At 44.5% G+C, this 17,478-nt stretch overlaps 2 protein-coding genes across 3 annotated transcripts in view; one reads left to right on the top strand and one right to left on the bottom strand.

Moving 5' to 3' along the window:
- Positions 1 to 1,900: 1,900 nt before the first annotated feature.
- Positions 1,901 to 9,724, bottom strand: nom1 (nucleolar protein with MIF4G domain 1). Its single transcript, XM_021563039.3, has 11 exons — positions 8,391 to 9,724; positions 8,058 to 8,170; positions 7,249 to 7,444; positions 6,305 to 6,628; positions 5,999 to 6,109; positions 5,461 to 5,631; positions 5,038 to 5,159; positions 4,797 to 4,929; positions 3,772 to 3,903; positions 3,421 to 3,530; positions 1,901 to 3,109 (listed from the first exon to the last, which is right to left on the bottom strand). The coding sequence occupies exons 1-11, from the start codon at positions 9,333 to 9,335 to the stop codon at positions 2,932 to 2,934; spliced, it is 2,535 nt and encodes an 844-aa protein (XP_021418714.3). The 5' UTR covers positions 9,336 to 9,724; the 3' UTR covers positions 1,901 to 2,931.
- lmbr1 (limb development membrane protein 1) overlaps positions 9,706 to 17,478 on the top strand; it is a 55,638-nt gene continuing 47,865 nt past the window's right edge. Inside the window, exon 1 of one of the 2 annotated variants that reach the window (XM_036944285.2) lies at positions 9,706 to 9,981. In XM_036944285.2, coding sequence (XP_036800180.2) covers positions 9,919 to 9,981 — 63 coding nt within the window. In that variant the 5' untranslated portion in view covers positions 9,706 to 9,918. The remainder of the gene's footprint in view (positions 9,982 to 17,478) is intronic. The other variant, XM_036944284.2, reaches the window with a different exon arrangement.

Here is a 17,478-nt window from a genome sequence, read left to right as displayed (position 1 = left end):
ACAGATGGGTAATTTTGCTGGAAATTAATTGGCGTATAAACTCAGCAAAAAAAGAAACGTCCCTTTATCAGGACCCTGTCTTTCAAAAATAATTTGTAAACATCCAAATAACTTCACAGATCTTTCCCATGCTTGTTCAATGAACCATAAACAATTAATGAACATGCACCTATGGAACGGTCGTTAAGACACTAACAGCTTACAGACGGTAGGCAATTAATGAAAACTTAGGACACTAAAGAGGCATTTCTACTGACTCTGAAAAACACCAAAAGAAAGATGCCCAGGGTCCCTGCTCATCTGCGTGAACGTGCCTTAGGCATGCTGCAAGGAGGCATGAGGACTGCAGATGTGGCCAGGGCAATAAATTGCAATGTCCGTACTGTGAGAAGTCTAAGACAGCGCTACAGGAAGGACAGCTGATTGTCCTCTCAGTGGCAGACCATGTGTAACAACACCTGCACAGGATCAGTACATCCGAACATCACACCTGCGGGACAGGTACAGGATGGCAACAACTGCCCAAGTTACACCAGGAACGCACAATCCCTCCATCAGTGCTCAGACTGTCCGCAATAGGCTGAGAGAGGCTCGACTGAGGGCTTGTAGGCCTGTTGTAAGGCAGGTCCTCACCAGACATCACCGGCAACAACGTCGCCTATGGGCACAAACCCACCGTCGCTGGACCAGATAGGGCTGGCAAAAAGTACTCTTCACTGACGAGTCGCAGTTTTGTCTCACTATGGGTGATGGTCGGATTCAACTTTATAGTCGAGGGAATGAGTGTTACAGAGGCCTGTACTCTGGAGCGGGATCGATTTGGAGGTGGAGGGTCCGTCATGGTCTGGGGCGGTGTGTCACAGCATCATCAGACTGAGCTTGTTGTCATTGCAGGCAATCTCAACGCTGTGCATTACAGAGAAGACCATCCTCCTCCCTCGTGTGGTACCATTCCTGCAGGCTCATCCTGACATGACCCTCCAGCATGACAATTCCACCAGCCACACTGCTCGTTTTGTGCGTGATTTCCTGCAAGACAGGAATGTCAGTGTTCTGCCATGGCCAGCGAAGAGCCCGGATCTCAATCCCATTAAGCACGTCTGGGACCTGTTGGATCGGAGGGTGAGGGTTAGGGCCATTCCCCCAGAAATGTCCAGGAACTTGCAGGTGCCTTGGTGGAAGAGTGGGGTAACCTCTCACAGCAAGAACTGGCAAACCTGGTGCAGTCCATAAGGAGATGCACTGCAGTACTTAATGCAGCTAGTGGCCATACCAGATACTGACTGTTACTTTTGATTTTGACCCTCCCTTTGTTCAGGGACACATTATTCCATTTCTGTTAGTCATATGTCTGTGGAACTTGTTCAGTTTATGTCTCAGTTGTTGGAATGTTGTGTTATGTTCATACAAATATTTACACATAAGTTTGATGAAAATAAACGCAGTTGACAGTGAGAGGACGTTTCTTTTTTTGCTGAGTTTATATTACGTTGGGCTTTTTAACCCAATAGTTGCTAACTAGGAGTGGGATAATGTCAGGCTTTGATTGGATAGTAGACGGGAACTTTATGTTTCTGAAAGTTTGAGATGGGACACGTGGGGAAAAAAATGCATTTACTTTCAGAAATGCTTGGTAGCTCGCTATCCACCTGTTGGAGAGCTCTTCACTAGACACTAAATTGAAGAATACACACCATAACTGGGAAGAACTGCCTGAAGTTGTCAAATAAGAAACCCTCGTTTTCATTTCCCATATAAAATATTTTACGACATTTTGCTACTGTGTACATTAATGAATATGACCCCAGTTTGACTGCTATTGACATTATGCAAATAAAGTTAATTAATGCACTGCCATGAAAAAAACACAAATGCATTGAGACCCAGTTAACCAGATTAATCAACGTGAAAAAAAGGTTTATTATTGCCTCATGCACCGACATCAAATGTTTATAAACAGTTTGGAAACATTTTACTGGGTTAATCCTGTATTCATCTGTAAAATACATTTTAGTACACTACATACCATTGATGTAGCTTAAAAACTGAAAACCATGAAATTTGTACAAAGGGGGCAGCAGTTAACCTAGCGGTTAGAGAGGCGAGCCAGCAACTGTTGGGTTGCCAGTTAGAATCCTGGGTCAGACGGGAAAAATCGGTTGGGAACTGCTCACAACTGGAGGGTTGCTGGTATCAAATCCTCAATGCCGTTACCTGCCTTTGTGCCCTTGAGCAAGGCACAACAACAGCCCCCCCCCAAAAAAAAACAATCTGTATGTGTAGGGATTGGGTTAAGAGCAGAAGTCAACTTTCGATTGGGCCTTCGAGTGCAACTGACCAATAAAGTGATCCTAATCTTAAAATATACAGACAAAGGAAATATCCACCGTGAGTGACAGTGACTTCAATACATTAGAGTAACTGCACTCTGGAAATATTTTCCACCGTCATGTTCATTAGCAGTGCCACTTGATGAAGCCCCTACTTCATTTGGATATTTACGATGTCATCAGAAGTCATCTCTGTTGTTTACGAAACGGAGATCATTCAAACGAGGTCTGTCCGTATTTGGGGCAATCCTCAAACTCACACAAACACAAAATGGTGAAATCTTTAAAGGAATAGTGCTACTTAGCCAGAGTCAGATGAACTCGTGGGTTACCATTTTTGTGTCGCCGTGCGCAGTATGAAGGATGTTAGAGGTAGTTTCTCGAACCAATGCTAACGAGCATTAGCGTAATGACTGGAAGTCTACAGGTACGCTAGCATGCCACATTGGCTCACAAAACTACCTCTTAACCACCTTCATACTGCACGCAGAGACAAACATCTCTTGGGTTTGTTGTCTGTAAAAAAAAACGAGCATGTTCCCCCAACAGGGCTCTTTTGTTCTCCTGGTGTTCTCCCAGGGTCTCAGTGTGTGTTTGTGTTTTACAGTTTGAGTTTAGTCTCTTTGGCCTCCATGGCCTTGGTGGCAACCTCGGCTCGCTCTGACAGAAGGTCTGCTTGCTCAGCTGGTCCCTGCGACTGGGCATTCTTTAGTAGGAAGTGACTGATGAACAGCTTCAAGCCCTCCCGCAGCATTCCTAGCTTGGGAATTCCCGAAATCCTGAGGAGACCGAACACAATGAAAGACATTGATACCAGACGTTTCACATAGTCAATCGTCAGCGGTGCGGTTTTACAGGATAGCCGAAGTACAAGGAGGAGATGTTTTCATGACTGGGAGAGAAGAGCAATCTGGCCCTGATAGAATTTCTTCTCAACAAATTATAGAATGACTCAGAAAATGTATACGTGATGAAAACACGTGTTTATCATTGATATACCCTGGCCCGTATGCAAAATGGCATTAACGGAAACTGAGAAACTCAGTCTAAACTCAGTTTGGACTGGAACGTGATGCATTACGTCACTCACCTTCCAAATATGTTTGTAAGATCCTCCATCTCTGTGTCTTTTAACAGCTTAGTCAATACCTGACGCAGGAACTTGACTTTAGGCTTGTCCAACTCACCAAACTCTATCACCTACAAAGAGACAAGAGCGAAAGTGGCACCAAAAGTTAATCCGAAGGTAAGTTAGCGAGCTGACGTTTGTAGTGGCAGTTCAAAGAAACCCGAACCACGGATTTGTTTCTCCTGGCCCATAGACTACTTTCAGAGTCAGAAAACCTAACATTAGGTTGTAAAATACTGAACTTCCCCTTTAACATTCATCAAATCACTTCCCTATGACCGGATTTCATCTCTATAACATGGTGTGTCAGACCTTGAGTATGGAGAGGGAGAGGCACTTTCTCCGGAGGAAGCGTGTGACCAGCTGGACCAGGTTGCTGAAGGTGCTGGTGGATAGGCTGGACAGGTCCTTGAATTTGTCCCACAGACTGAACTGAAATGTCATCTGGGGAAACATACAACAGAGGATCTGTGGGACTACTTGGGGTTTGGAGGATATGGAAGAAATCCAGCAGTCTATCCTAGTTCCCCTAATCAATTCAAAAGCCTGGGGCCGTCTCAGAGTACCAGTGCATGTGCAATCATGTTCATTAAGATCCAAGAGAGAAAAAAATAACAGATCCCAGTTCAGCATACTTACTCTGAGACGCTATATGAATACGGGCCCAGTATTACAATCCATGACCCATTCCAACCACAGGAGGTTTCTGAAGGGAGAACTACTCATAATAATGGCCGGAACATAGTGACTGGAATGGCATCAAACACCTGGAAACCATGCATTTGACATATTTGATACCATTCCATGAACTCCGCTCCGGTCCTTACCACGTTCTCCCCAGTTAAAGGTGCCACCAACCTCCTGTGATTCCAACCCATTAAATACAGCAAGCAAACGCATAATCCTGATCTAATCCGCTTGTGAACACCAAACATTTGCACCGCTTCAGATGAAAGCTCTTTAATGGGACAATGGTTATCACTATCATAGATGGGGTAGTAACCTGAAGGGAAGCTTAAGGGGAAGTGAGGGGTTATGACCATTGTCTACTTTCACAGCATGAAACGAAACATCAGAAAGGTGCGAGAGGGAGTAGAGACACTCCCTTGTTTTCCCCACACCGTTGAGGTGAACTGAGGGTCATAGTTGGGTGGCTATAGAGTGAATGTCCCAATCACAACGCTATGGAGCAATTAAGAACCATCAGAATGCCTGAGCAATCATTAAGCTCAGAGTAGGAGACTGTCCATGTTATCTTACTCAGTTTGATCTAAAAGGCTAAACTGATTGTAGATCAGCACTCAGAGGCTTTCTAATTGCGGGCACTGTTCTCTTACCTGGAACCGCCTGTCGTGCTCACAGAACTTCTCTCCCAGTACAGCATAGAAGGCATTGAAGCTCTTCTCCTGGAGGCAGCAGTCCATCAGCACATGTACGATCTCCCTCTCCTGCTGGTCCTTCAGCCCCAGTCTGCGCACAGAAAATAACGTAGTGCCACATATTAAAACATGTGGCAGTGGCTAGCTTGGTATGCAAGCATTTCAATGTTGCAAAAAGGGTAGGGAAACAAAAACACACCGTATCAGCTTCTCAAAGGCATCGAGGTAATCCTCGCTGGTCATGATCACGCAGAATATATTTCGTCTGATGTCCGTGTTCATTCGCTGTTTCCGGGCCAGGTCTAAGACCTTGGCGCTGAACTGAGGAGACGGATGAAGGGAAATTGCCATTATGATCAGTAAAATACATTGAAAATGCTGTCCAGTTCAGAATGGCCACTCAAATGTTAATATGAAAGAGCTGCAGTAATGATTTAGTGGAGCAACAGGGGCCATGTGTATAAAACAGCTCAGAGTGGTCGTGCTGATGTAGGATCAGGTCTGCCCCTGTCAATATAATCTTACTCATTTTGATCTAAAAGACTAAAATGATCCTAAACCAGCACGCCTACTCTGAGACACTTGATGCATACGGTCCCAGATCTTTTAGTTTTTTTTGTACCTTTCCTTCTGCAGTAGTCTGTTTTGAGGTCTTGTTGCCCTGGTCACCCATCATGGGGAGTCCGGACCACGATGAGCCCACGATCCACCAGCGGCCCACCTGCTCTGCAGCCAGGAGGTTCTCCAGGGAGACCCTGAGCTTCACATCACTGCCCCCCGAACTCTGGTGGATCTGAACTCAACAGTTACAACTCATTCACATAACGCTCTGGGGTGAAGTTTCCCCTAAATAGAGCTCTAGGATCAATTTCTCCTTACCCAATCCCAACCTTCAATGTTAGTGGGGGAAATGCAAAACTGACCCAAGATCAGTGTCTAGTGGCAAACCCACCTTACTTCTTCATGCTCCCCTAATCTGGGTGCTCAAACCTATCACATAAACTGCTAAATGAGATTATAGCGCCCCCTGGCGGTTTTAGCTAAAAGATACCAGGGGAAACGTCAACAATGGAAGAATATTTCATGGCTGAGCAAAGAATGGTTTTGAGGATATGGTATGACAGTTGTAAAGGCGTAAGTCAATCAGATCCGTAACCCACCAGAGTTCTCTGCAGCTTTCTGAGTCTCTCAACAGGCTCTGGGTCGTAGCCAGGGATCTTCCTCATATCGTTGTTCTTCAGAGCCAACATGGTCTCCAGCATGAAGCGCACCTAAAGATTGAGAAGATATTCAGAAGAGAGTTGGCTTGCTAATACATTTGACTTGCAAGTTGCTCTGGACAGGAGTCTCTGTCAAATGACCAAAATCAAAATGTAAAATGACCCTGGTTGAATAATGTTACCAACAATGAGGTGTGTATAGACAGCGGGTGATGTTGAGAGTGGTGTTGCTGTGACAAATCGTACCCTATTTTCGTCCTGGAACTTGGTGCCCACACCACTGGCCTTGCTCTGGGCCTCAGAGATGAGTTCTTTCAGCGCAAGGGCATCATCCTTCCTCAGGGCGAATCCTACGTTCTTCAGCACGAACAGGACCAGCTCAATGTCCTTCTCGGCGAAGGCCCCCAACAGCATCTTCAGGATGTCAAAGATGAGGAGGGCGTGCACCACCTGGAAGTTGTAGAGATGTGCCACCATGGCCACCAGGTTGTCACACTCCTTGCCTTCGCCGGGGCTCTTGTACAACTCGGCGAACTGCCGCACCACCGTCTCCAAGAAATTAGCCCCCACCTGCAAAATGGTACATCATGTCAAAGGTCAGAAAATAGAGCAAAGAAGTCAATGGAACCCAGAATGCTGGGGGCATGTGAATGTGTGTATGTGGCTATTTACTGATGGGTGGGGAGTAAACAAGACTGAAAGAGATAATGCTAATAGGAAGGTGTGAATTGCTACTTCACCATTCATCAAAAGGGGAGGAATTAGGTTATAAAGGAACTGGAGACAAGTCACACTGAGGACGTAAATCAAACAAACCACAAGCTAACGATCTTTCACAGGTTAAATGGTTACTCCTTTTCTCACACCAACTGTTACAAAATACTATTTTCTTCTTTCTGTGCTCTTATCAGAAGAGCATACAGGGGTGAACTAAAGGTCACCAAGAGAGAACAGAGGTCTAGACATTTATACCTGCTACCAATCCATTAGGATTCAACTGTCATTTATAGCTGATTGTGACTAACCCCCTCACTTATAAATTATGCCTATGTCCCAAAGAGCAACATATTCCATATAGAGTGCTACTTTTGACCAGAGGCCTGCACTATATAGGGAATAGGGTGCCATTTGGGACACAGCTGTGTGTGTGTTGAATGACAGGTAATTGTGCTGATGCGGTTCGAACCTACCTCAAGCCCCACTGTGTGATGCAGTATGCTGACAAGCAGGACGTGTTCCATGAGCAGTCTGTCAGGCATCAGGGCTGGGGTGACACAGGCTGCCAGGAGGATCTCCGTCAGGGTGTCGTTCATGTCCTTCCGGCTGGAGCTCATGTACAGCTCTTCCAGCTGGCCACTGATGGACGCCATGTTGGCCTCACTGAGCCTACGGAGGAGAATGCAGCACAGGACAACAATGTTTGAACCAAGATGGACACCAAAACACAAGACTCGGGGTTGTATGTTTACATTTGACATTTTAGTCATTTAGCGGACGCTCTTACTCAGAGCGACTTACAGTAGCAGCTGTATACATTTTCACACTGGTCCCCTGTGGGAACCGAACCCTGGCATTGCAAGCTCCATGCTCTACCAACTGAGCTACACAGGCATCTCAGAATAGGAGTGCTGATTTAGGATGAGTTTAGCCTTTTCGGTCGATTACACGGACAGGGGGGACCTGGACCCGTATCCACAAAGCATCCCAGAGTAAGTGTGCTGATATAGGATCTGTCCATATAATAGTATTCATTATGATCTAAAAGCTCAATCTGATCTTAGATCAGCATTCCTACTCTGAGATGCTTTGTGGATACAGGCCCAGATCCTAGATCAGCACTCCTACTCTGAGACGCTTGATACATATGGACCTTGAGCACCCCTTGCACCAAAATATGAATTGAGACAAATCCAGTGTGACATCAGATAAAACAGTGCCACGGTACATTGATTAAGATGAAAGAGCATATAGTAGTCAAGATCATCACACCATTCATTACCTGTTCACAAGTCCTTTGACTTGTCTCTTCAGTCTCTCCAACTCAGCTCTGCGCTTATCATCCCCGGTGTCCCGTAGGTGAGGGGGCACGTATTTTCCTGCTGACGGGACAGCCTATACATACAGAGTAGTGTTTCATTCTCAGTCTATACATTTAGGTCCGGTTTCCCAGACACAGATTAAATCTAATGCTGGACTAAAAAGTGTTTTCAGCAGAGATTCTCCACTGAGCTTGATTATTTTTTGTCCAGGACAAGGCTTAATCGATGTCTTGGGAAACAGGTCCTTAAATTTAGCTAAAATTCACAAATTAGATTCGAATTGGGCAACTTACAGTGTCAGCTTTCGGCCCTGCAAGCGTTGAGTCTCCACTCTCAACTCCCTCATCCTTTACATTCTCTTCTTCCGAAGCTATTCCACCACTCTCATCCATCTCACTTTCGCCACCCTCATCCATCCCATCTTCTTCCTCCTCATCTATCTCATCTTCCTCGATGGTATCCAGGTCTCCATCTCTGCCTAGTTCACTGCCCTCCTCTTCCGAGTCATCTCCTTGTTCTTCCTCCTCATCGCCGGACATTTCAGATTCACTGTCTTCCAATTTCCTTAATTTCTCTTTGGCAATGTCCATGTCATCATCACTGTCATGCATTATCCCCGAAGCTGCCGATCCAGCATCCAGCACCCCCAAAATGTAATCCAGTCCATCATCAGCGAATGACTGGGGAAGTTTTTGTTTGTTTTTCCTTTTGTTATACCCAAGAGATCTCTCCAACCTCTTAATTTCTCTGTCCTCAGCAATATTTGCTTCCAAAAGGGCTTTTTTTCTTGATTCCTCAAGTTTGTTTCTTTTCTTTTCTTTCTTATAAGGTTTCTTAGGTCCTTTTTTCTCAGCCTTCTCTCCTGTGGCAGTCACAACAGGAGTTGACTTGAGTTGTTGAGATACTGGCTCGTCTTCCTTTACTTTTCCATTAACCTTCTTTGTTTGTTGTTTATCAGATAGGGTTGCAACTTCCACACTGTCACCAGTGGATGCTTTGAGAGCCTTGTAGCCTTCATAGTGATTCTTAATTTTAGCCTTTTTCATCTTTCTTTGCTCCTTACGAATTTCTTTTCTATTTTTCTTCTTAACAAATCTCAAGCCACTGCCATCTTCCGTTTCTTCAGTTTCATCACAGCCTACCTTACTTTTTACAAAGTCGTTAACTGTCATCATATACTTTTGCAATTTACCAGTGTCTTTCTTTCCTTTCCTCTTTGCTTTCCCCTTGCCTTTCATCTCTGCAACAGATATTACTAACTATCGTTAACTACCTAGCTATGCTATTATTATTACTTGGCGAAAGACACTGACTTTTATAATTATATTATTTTCTGTGTCTCACCGAGTTTAAAGCGTGGCGAGAAGCAAACAAGCTCGTTTATGATTATGAAGCAAGAAAAGCTTGTTTATGAAGCAAAGAGGTACCAAAAAGGTTCAAATAAATAAAAATATAAAACCTACCAGTCGTTATCTTGGAACACATGAAATATATAAACAAAACTATCTTAAAACGTCAAATTATAGACACGTGTATATTCATGACGGCAGCCATTGATGTTGACAATCGACCCAGGAAACACACACACCGGGGGGTAAAACAGCTTCCGGGTCATTATTTTTCGTCGAGGAATGATGACGTAATTTATTTTGGGGCGTTTTTTTGGGCGGTGGAAAATGAGCGGACTTCGTTGGAACGGCAACAGTGAGCTTTGGCTGTTACCTGAGCTGTTTTTCGTTTGACCATAGACAGGTTTTTATGGACGTTAGTTGTACGACTAGTGTGTAGTGAGGCAATTTACTTGCATTTGCAATATGAAGAATGGAAGAAGACGATGTTACTATCAGAGAACAGAATTTCCACAGCCAAGTTCGAGAATACATTGTAAGTTCGTCTCGCTAGCTTGCTAACGTTTGATATGTGGCGATGCTGCTTACAGCTGACAGGTCAAAACTAGCTAAGCTAACTTTGGCTTGTTAGATAGCAAGTTGCACGTAACTAGCTACCAGTGCCAATAGTCTAAGGTTACCCACAATGTAAACGGTTGACTATGCGTTCAAAATGTATAATAGTAGTTAACTAGCTAGCTGGTTAGCTCGCTTTTATTTGAGCTCCACATCGTCCACATCGATGGTTAGCCACGTTAAATATCATTTTTTTTTTTTGATATTTTTTTATTTCACCTTTATTTAACCAGGTACGTTAGTTGAGAACAAGTTCTCATTTATAATTGCGACCTGGCCAAGATAAAGCAAAGCAGTGCGACACAAACAACAACACAGAGTTACAAATGGAATAGACAAAACATACAGTCAATATCACAATAGATAAAAAGCCTATAGACTGTGTGCAAATGTGGTAGGATAAGGGAGGTAAGGAAATAAAATAGGTCACAGTGGCAACATAATTACAATTTAGCAATTAAACACTGGCGTGATAGATGTGCAGAAGATGAATGTGCAAGTTGAGATACTGGGGTGCATAGGAGCAAATAAATAAATAACAGTATGGGGATGAGGTAGTTGGATGGGCTATTTACAGATGGGCTATGTACAAGTGCAGTGAGCTGCTCTGACAGCTGGTGCTTAAAGTTAGTGAGGGAGATATTAGTCTCCAGCTTCAGTGATTTTTGCAATAAGTTCCAGTCATTGGCAGCAGAGAACTGGAAGGAAAGGCGGCCAAAGGAGGAGTTGGCTTTGGGGGAGACCAGTTAAATATACCTGTTGGAGCGTGTGCTACGGGTGGGTGCTGCTATGGTGACCAGTGAGCTGAGATAAGGCGGGGCTTTACCTAGCAAAGACTGGCCTGGAGCCATCTAAGTCTGGCGACGAATATGAAGCGAGGGTCAGCCAACGAGAGCATGCAGGTCACAGTGGTGGGTAGTATATGGGGCTTTGGTGACAAAATGGATGGCACTGTGATAGACTGCATCCAATTTGCTGAGTAGAGTGTTGGAGGCTATTTTGTAAATGACATCGCCGAAGTCAAGGATCAGTAGGATAGTCAGTTTTACGAGGGTGTGTTTGGCAGCATGAGTGAAGGATGCTTTGCTGTGAAATAGGAAGCCGATTCTATATTACATTTTGGATTGGTTAATGTGGGTCTGGAAGGAGAATTTACAGTCTAACCAGACACCTAGGTATTTGTAGATGTCCACATATTCTAAGTCAGGGCAGGTGCTGGTAGTGATCGGTTGAAGAGTATTGCATTTAAATTTGACTTGCAGTTGGAGGCCACGGAAGGAGAGTTGTATGGCATTGAAGCTCATCTGGAGGTTAGTTAACACAGTGTCCAAAGAAGGGCCAGAAGTATACAGAATGGTATCAAGAGCGACATCATTGATGTATACAGAGAAAGAGTCGGCCTGAGAATTGAACCCTGTGGCACCCCCATAGACTGCCAGAGGTCCGGACAACAGGCCTTCCGATTTGACACACTGAACTCTGTCTGAGAACTAGTTGGTGAACCAGGCGAGGCAGTCATTTGAGAAACCAAGGCTGTTGAGTCTGCCGATAAGATTAATCCATTAGGATTATTATCTTGCTAGCTAAGAGCTAGGACAGTAACAGTTAAACACACTAAACTGGTTCTGATAGAGCTGCCTCTTACATGAGGCTCTCTTGGGCGTAACGTTGTTGTTCAACTCAAGCTCTCATATTCTAACTATGTAAAACTGAAACTGCTTGACTATGCTGTCCTATGGATGTGTTAATACTTGGTTAACCAAACTCGGCCCTGCGGACCCCAGGAGATGCTAAATATTTGTTGTTGCCCTAGCACTACATTGCTGATGCAAGTAATCAACTAATCATCAAGAGTTGGTTATGTGAATCAGCTGGTTATGTGAACCATTGGGGTCCCCAGGACCGAGTTTTGTAACCGCTGTCCTAATTATAACTTGTTTAGCCTACTTATGTCACTGGCATCACACGTTTGACTTTCACGTGTATATGACTTTAAAGTGTATTTGCAGCTAAACCAGGGTGTATAGGGTTTCTTGCACCAGACAGGCCAGAGCGTGTTATTGATATGTGAAGTAATAATGACATGAACTGCAGGATGGCACTTCAATGCCCCCTTACCTTCAGAGTCATTCCATGTCATTTCAGCAAGCCATGACACCCACCGTCTCAGATGGTTCTGAAATCAATTCTGCAGTTAGAAACAGATTAGTATTCCTGCCAAATTATCTTGTTAAAATTGTATTTGATCTCTGTAGAAATGAAGCTAATTGATTGTACCCAAATAGTCCCTTTACATTTTTAGAATAAACATAATATTCAATAAATATAGTTCCCAACATCTGATTTGAACCAAACTTATTTTTACTGTTGAGTAAAATGTGAAGAATCCAATACAATTGTCAAAGCCACTCACAGAACCCATATACCCCACGCCAATCCCACCCTAACAACCAGTATACAGTAAACTGTAAGTTCTCTGTCTGACAAGTACTATCAAATAAAATTTTATTGGTCACATATACATGGTTAGCAGATGTTAACGGGACTTTTGCTAAATGCTTGAGCTTCTAGTTCCGACAGTGCAGTAATATCTAACAAGTAATGTAACAGTTTCACAACAACAACCTTATACACACAAGTGTAAAGGGATGAATAAGAATATGTACAAATTCATATATGGATGCGTGATGGCCGTGCAGCATAGGCAAGATGCAGTAGATGGTATAGAGTACACTATATACACACATGAGATGAGTAATGTAGGGTATGTAATCATAATATAAAGTGGCATTGTTTTAAAGTGACTAGTGATACATTTATTACATCCAATTATTAAAGTGGCTAGAGATTTGAGTCAGTATGTTGGCAGCAGCCACTCAATGTTAGTGATGGCTGTTTAACAGTCTGATGGCCTTGAGACAGAAGCTGTTTTTGAGTCTCTCGGTCCCAGTTTTGATGCACCTGTACTGACCTCGCCTTCTGGATGGTAGTCGGGTGAACAGGCAGTGGCTCGGGTGGTTGTTGTCCTTGATCTTTTTGGCCTTCCTGTGACATCGGGTGATGTAAGTGTCCTGGAGGGCAGGTAGTTAGTCCCCGGTGATGTGTTGTGCAGACCTCACTACCCTCTGGAGAGCCTTACGTTTGTTGGTGGAGCAGTTGCCGTACCAGGCGGTGATACAGCCCCACAGGATGCTCTCGATTGTGTATCTGTAAAAGTTTGAGTGTTTTCGGTGAAAGCCAAATTTCTTTAGCCTCCTGAGGTTGAAGAGGTGCTATTGCGCCTTCTTCACCACGCTGTCTGTGTGGGTGGACCATTTCAGTTTGTTCGTGATGTGTACGCCGAGGAACTTAAAACTTTCCACCTTCTCCACTACTGTCCCATCGATGTGGATAGAGGGGTGCTCCCTCTGCTGTTTCCTGAAATCCACGATCATCTCCTTTGTTTTGTTGACGTTGAGTGTGAGGTTATTTAAATTCTTGACGCTACCCATCCCTTTAGCGGGATAATTGTCATCAACAACCGCTGAATTGCAGAGCGCTACATTCAAATAATATTACTAAAAATATTTATATTCATGAAATCACTAGTGCAATATAGCAAAATACAGCTTAGCCTTTTGTTAATCCACCTGTTGTGTCAGATTTTTTAAATATGCTTTACAGCAAAAGCAATCCAATTGTTTGTGGAAGTTTATTGATCACTAGACAAAGCATTATGAACACCTAGCATCAAAGTAGCTTGGTCACAAATCAGAAAAGCAATCAAATGAATCGCGTACGGATGTTTTCACTCACGAGACTCCCAGTTACACAATAAATGTTCATTTTGTTCCATAAAAATTATTTTTATATCCAAAATACCTCTGTTTATTTGGTGCGTTATGTTCAGAAATCCACATGCTCAAGCGGTCACGACAACGCAGACGGAAATTCCAAATAGTATTCGTAATGTCCACAGAAACATGTCAAATGCTTTTTATAATCAATCCTCAGGTTGTTTTTAAAATATTTAATCAATAATATATCAACCGGCACTGTCTCTTTTTCAGTAGGAGAGGGAGACACAATGGCTGCCCAAGCTCTGTTGCGCAAGCAAAACTCATGCGAACACCTGACGCAATGTTATCTTTCTCGCTAATTTTTCAAAATAAAAGCCTGGAACTATGTCTAAAGACTGTTGACACCTTGAGGAAGCGATAGGAAAAGGAATCTGGTTGATATCCCTTTAAATGGAGCGAAGGCAGGCTATGGAATATGGAGCTTTTAAAGTAGAAGCCACATCCTGGTTTGATTTTCCTCAGGTTTTCACCTGCAATATCAGTTCTGTTATACTCACAGACAATATTTTGACAGTTTTGGAAACTTTAGTGTTTTCTATCATAATCTAGCAATTATATGCATATTCTAACATATGGGCCTGAGAAATAGGCCGTTTCATTTGGGAACGTTATTTTTCCAAAAATAAAAATAGTGCCCCCTAGCTGAAAGAGGTTAACTGACACCACACTCCGAGGGCACTCACCTCCTCCCTGTAGGCCGTCTCGTCGTTGTTGGTAATCAAGCCTACCACTGTTGTGTCGTCCGCAAACTTGATGATTGAGTTGGAGGCGTGCGTGGCCACGCAGTCATGGGTGAACAGGGAGTACAGGAGAGGGCTCAAAACGCACCCTTGTGGGGCCCCAGTGTTGAGGATCAGCGGGGTGGAAATGTTGTTGCCTACACTCACCACCTGGGGGCGGCCCGTCAGGAAGTCCAGTACCCAGTTGCAAAGGGCGGGGCCGAGACCCAGGGTCTCGAGCTTGATGTCGAGCTTGGCACTATGGTGTTAAATGCAGAGCTGTTGTCGATGAACAGCATTCTCACATAGGTATTCCTCTTGTCCAGATGGGTTAGGGCAGTGTGCAGTGTGGTTGAGATTGCATCGTCTGTGGACCTATTTGGGCGGTAAGCAAATTGGAGTGGGTCTAGGGTGGAGGTGATATGGTCCTTGACTAGTCTCTCAAAGCACTTCATGATGACGGAAGTGAGTGCTACGGGGCGGTAGTCGCTTAGTTCAGTTACCTTAGCTTTCTTGGGAACAGGAACAATGGTGGCCCTCTTGAAGCATGTGGGAACAACAGACTGGGATAGGGATTGATTGAATATGTCCGTAAACACACCAGCCAGCTGGTCTGCGCATGCTCTGAGGGCGCGGCTGGGGATGCCGTCTGGGCCTGCAGCCTTGCGAGGGTTGACACGTTTAAATGTTTTCCTCACGTCGGCTGCAGTGAAGGAGAGTCCGCATGTTTTAGTTGCGGGCCGTGTCAGTGGCACTGTATTGTCCTCAAAGCGGGCAAAAAAGTTATTTAGTCTGCCTGGGAGCAAGACATCCTGGTCCGTGACAGGGCTGGTTTTCTTTTTGTAATCCGTGATTTACTGTAGACCCTGCCACATACCTCTTGTGTCTGAGCCGTTGAATTGAGATTCTACTTTGTCTCTATACTGACGCTTAGCTTGTTTGATTGCCTTGCGGAGGGAATAGTTACACTGTTTGTAATCGGTCATGTTTCCGGTCACCTTGCCCTGATTAAAAGCAGTGGTTCGGGCTTTCAGTTTCACGCGAATGCTGCCATCAATCCACGGTTTCTGGTTTGGGAATGTTTTAATCGTTGCTATGGGAACGACATCTTCAACGCACGTTCTAATGAACTCGCTCACCGAATCAGCGTATTCGTCAATGTTGTTGTCTGACGCAATACGAAACATATCCCAGTCCACGTGATGGAAGCAGTCTTGGAGTGTGGAATCAGATTGGTCGGACCAGCGTTGAACAGACCTCAGCGCGGGAGCTTCTTGTTTTAGTTTCTGTCTGTAGGCAGGGATCAACAAAATGGAGTCGTGGTCAGCTTTTCCGAAAGGAGGGTGGGGCAGGGCCTTATATGCGTCGCGGAAGTTAGAATAGCAGTGATCCAAGGTTTTTCCAGCCCTGGTTGCGCAATCGATATGCTGATAAAATTTAGGGAGTCTTGTTTTCAGATTAGCCTTGTTAAAATCCCCAGCTACAATGAATGCAGCCTCCGGATAAAGGGATTCCAGTTTGCAAAGAGTCAAATAAAGTTCGTTCAGAGCCATCGATGTGTCTGCTTGGGGGGGAATATATACGGCTGTGATTATAATCGAAGATAATTCCCTTGGTAGATAATGCGGTCGACATTTGATTGTGAGGAATTCTAAATCAGGTGAACAGAAGGACTTGAGTACCTGTATGTTGTTATGATCACACCACGTCACGTTAACCATGAAGCATACGCCCCCGCCCCTCTTCTTACCAGAAAGATGTTTGTTTCTGTCTGCGCGATGCGTGGAGAAACCAGTTGGCTGCACCGACTCCGATAGCGTCTCTCCAGTGAGCCATTTTTCCGTGAAGCAAAGAACGTTACAGTCTCTGATGTCCCTCTGGAATGCTACCCTTGCTCGGATTTCATCAACCTTGTTGTCAAGAGACTGGACATTGGCGAGAAGAATGCTAGGGAGTGGTGCTAGGGAACAGCATTCTTACATAGGTATTCCACTTGTTCAGATGCGATTGCGTCGTCTGTGGGCCTATTGGGGTGGTAGGCAAATTGGAGTGGGTCTAGGTTATCAGGTAGGGTGGAGATTATATGATCCTTGACTAGTCTCTCAAAGCACTTCATTGTGACAGAAATTAGTGCTACGAGGCGAGTGCTACGAGTCGTTTAGCTCAGATACCTTCGCTTTCCTGGAACAGGAACAATGGTGGCCCTCTTGAAGCATGTGTGCACAGCAGACTGGGATAGGGATTGATTGTATATGTACGTAAACACACCAGCCAGCTGGTCTGCGCATGCTCTGGGGATGCGGCTAGGGATGCCATCTGGGCCAGCAGCCCTGCGAGGGTTAACACGTTTAAATGTTTTACTCATGTTGGCCACGGTGAAGGAGAGCCCACGGGTAGCACGGACCATGTCAGTGGCACTGTATTGTCCTCAAAGCGAGCAAAAAGTTGTTTAATTTGTCTGGGAGCAAGACGTCGGTGTCTGCGACGGGGCTGGGTTTCTTTTTGTAATCCGAGATTGACTGTAGACCCTGCCACATACGTCTCGTGTTTTGAGCCTTTGAATTGCGACTCTACTTCGTCTCTATAGTGACGCTTGCTTGATTGTCTTGCGAAGGGAGTAGCTACACTGTTTGTATTCGGCCATGTTTCCGGTCACCTTGCCATGATTAAAAGCGGTGGTTCGCGCTTTGTTTTGTACACATGCTGCCATCTATGGAGCTGCGGCTTGGACTATACCATCTTCATCCTATGTAATGCTGTGAATCAGATTTTTTTTTTTCCCGTTCAGAGAACTTACCCGTTGAAGTTACTTGCGTTATTTATAAATTATAGGGCTGTGAATGGTCAGGGACTAGGATT

The sequence above is a fragment of the Oncorhynchus mykiss genome, chromosome 15, assembly GCF_057628025.1.
Source record: "Oncorhynchus mykiss isolate SJ-2025 chromosome 15, ASM5762802v1, whole genome shotgun sequence".
NCBI classification, from domain to species: Eukaryota; Metazoa; Chordata; class Actinopteri; order Salmoniformes; family Salmonidae; genus Oncorhynchus; species Oncorhynchus mykiss.
Note: the sequence above shows the minus strand (reverse complement) of the source record. Positions and strands in the feature narration are given on the sequence as shown.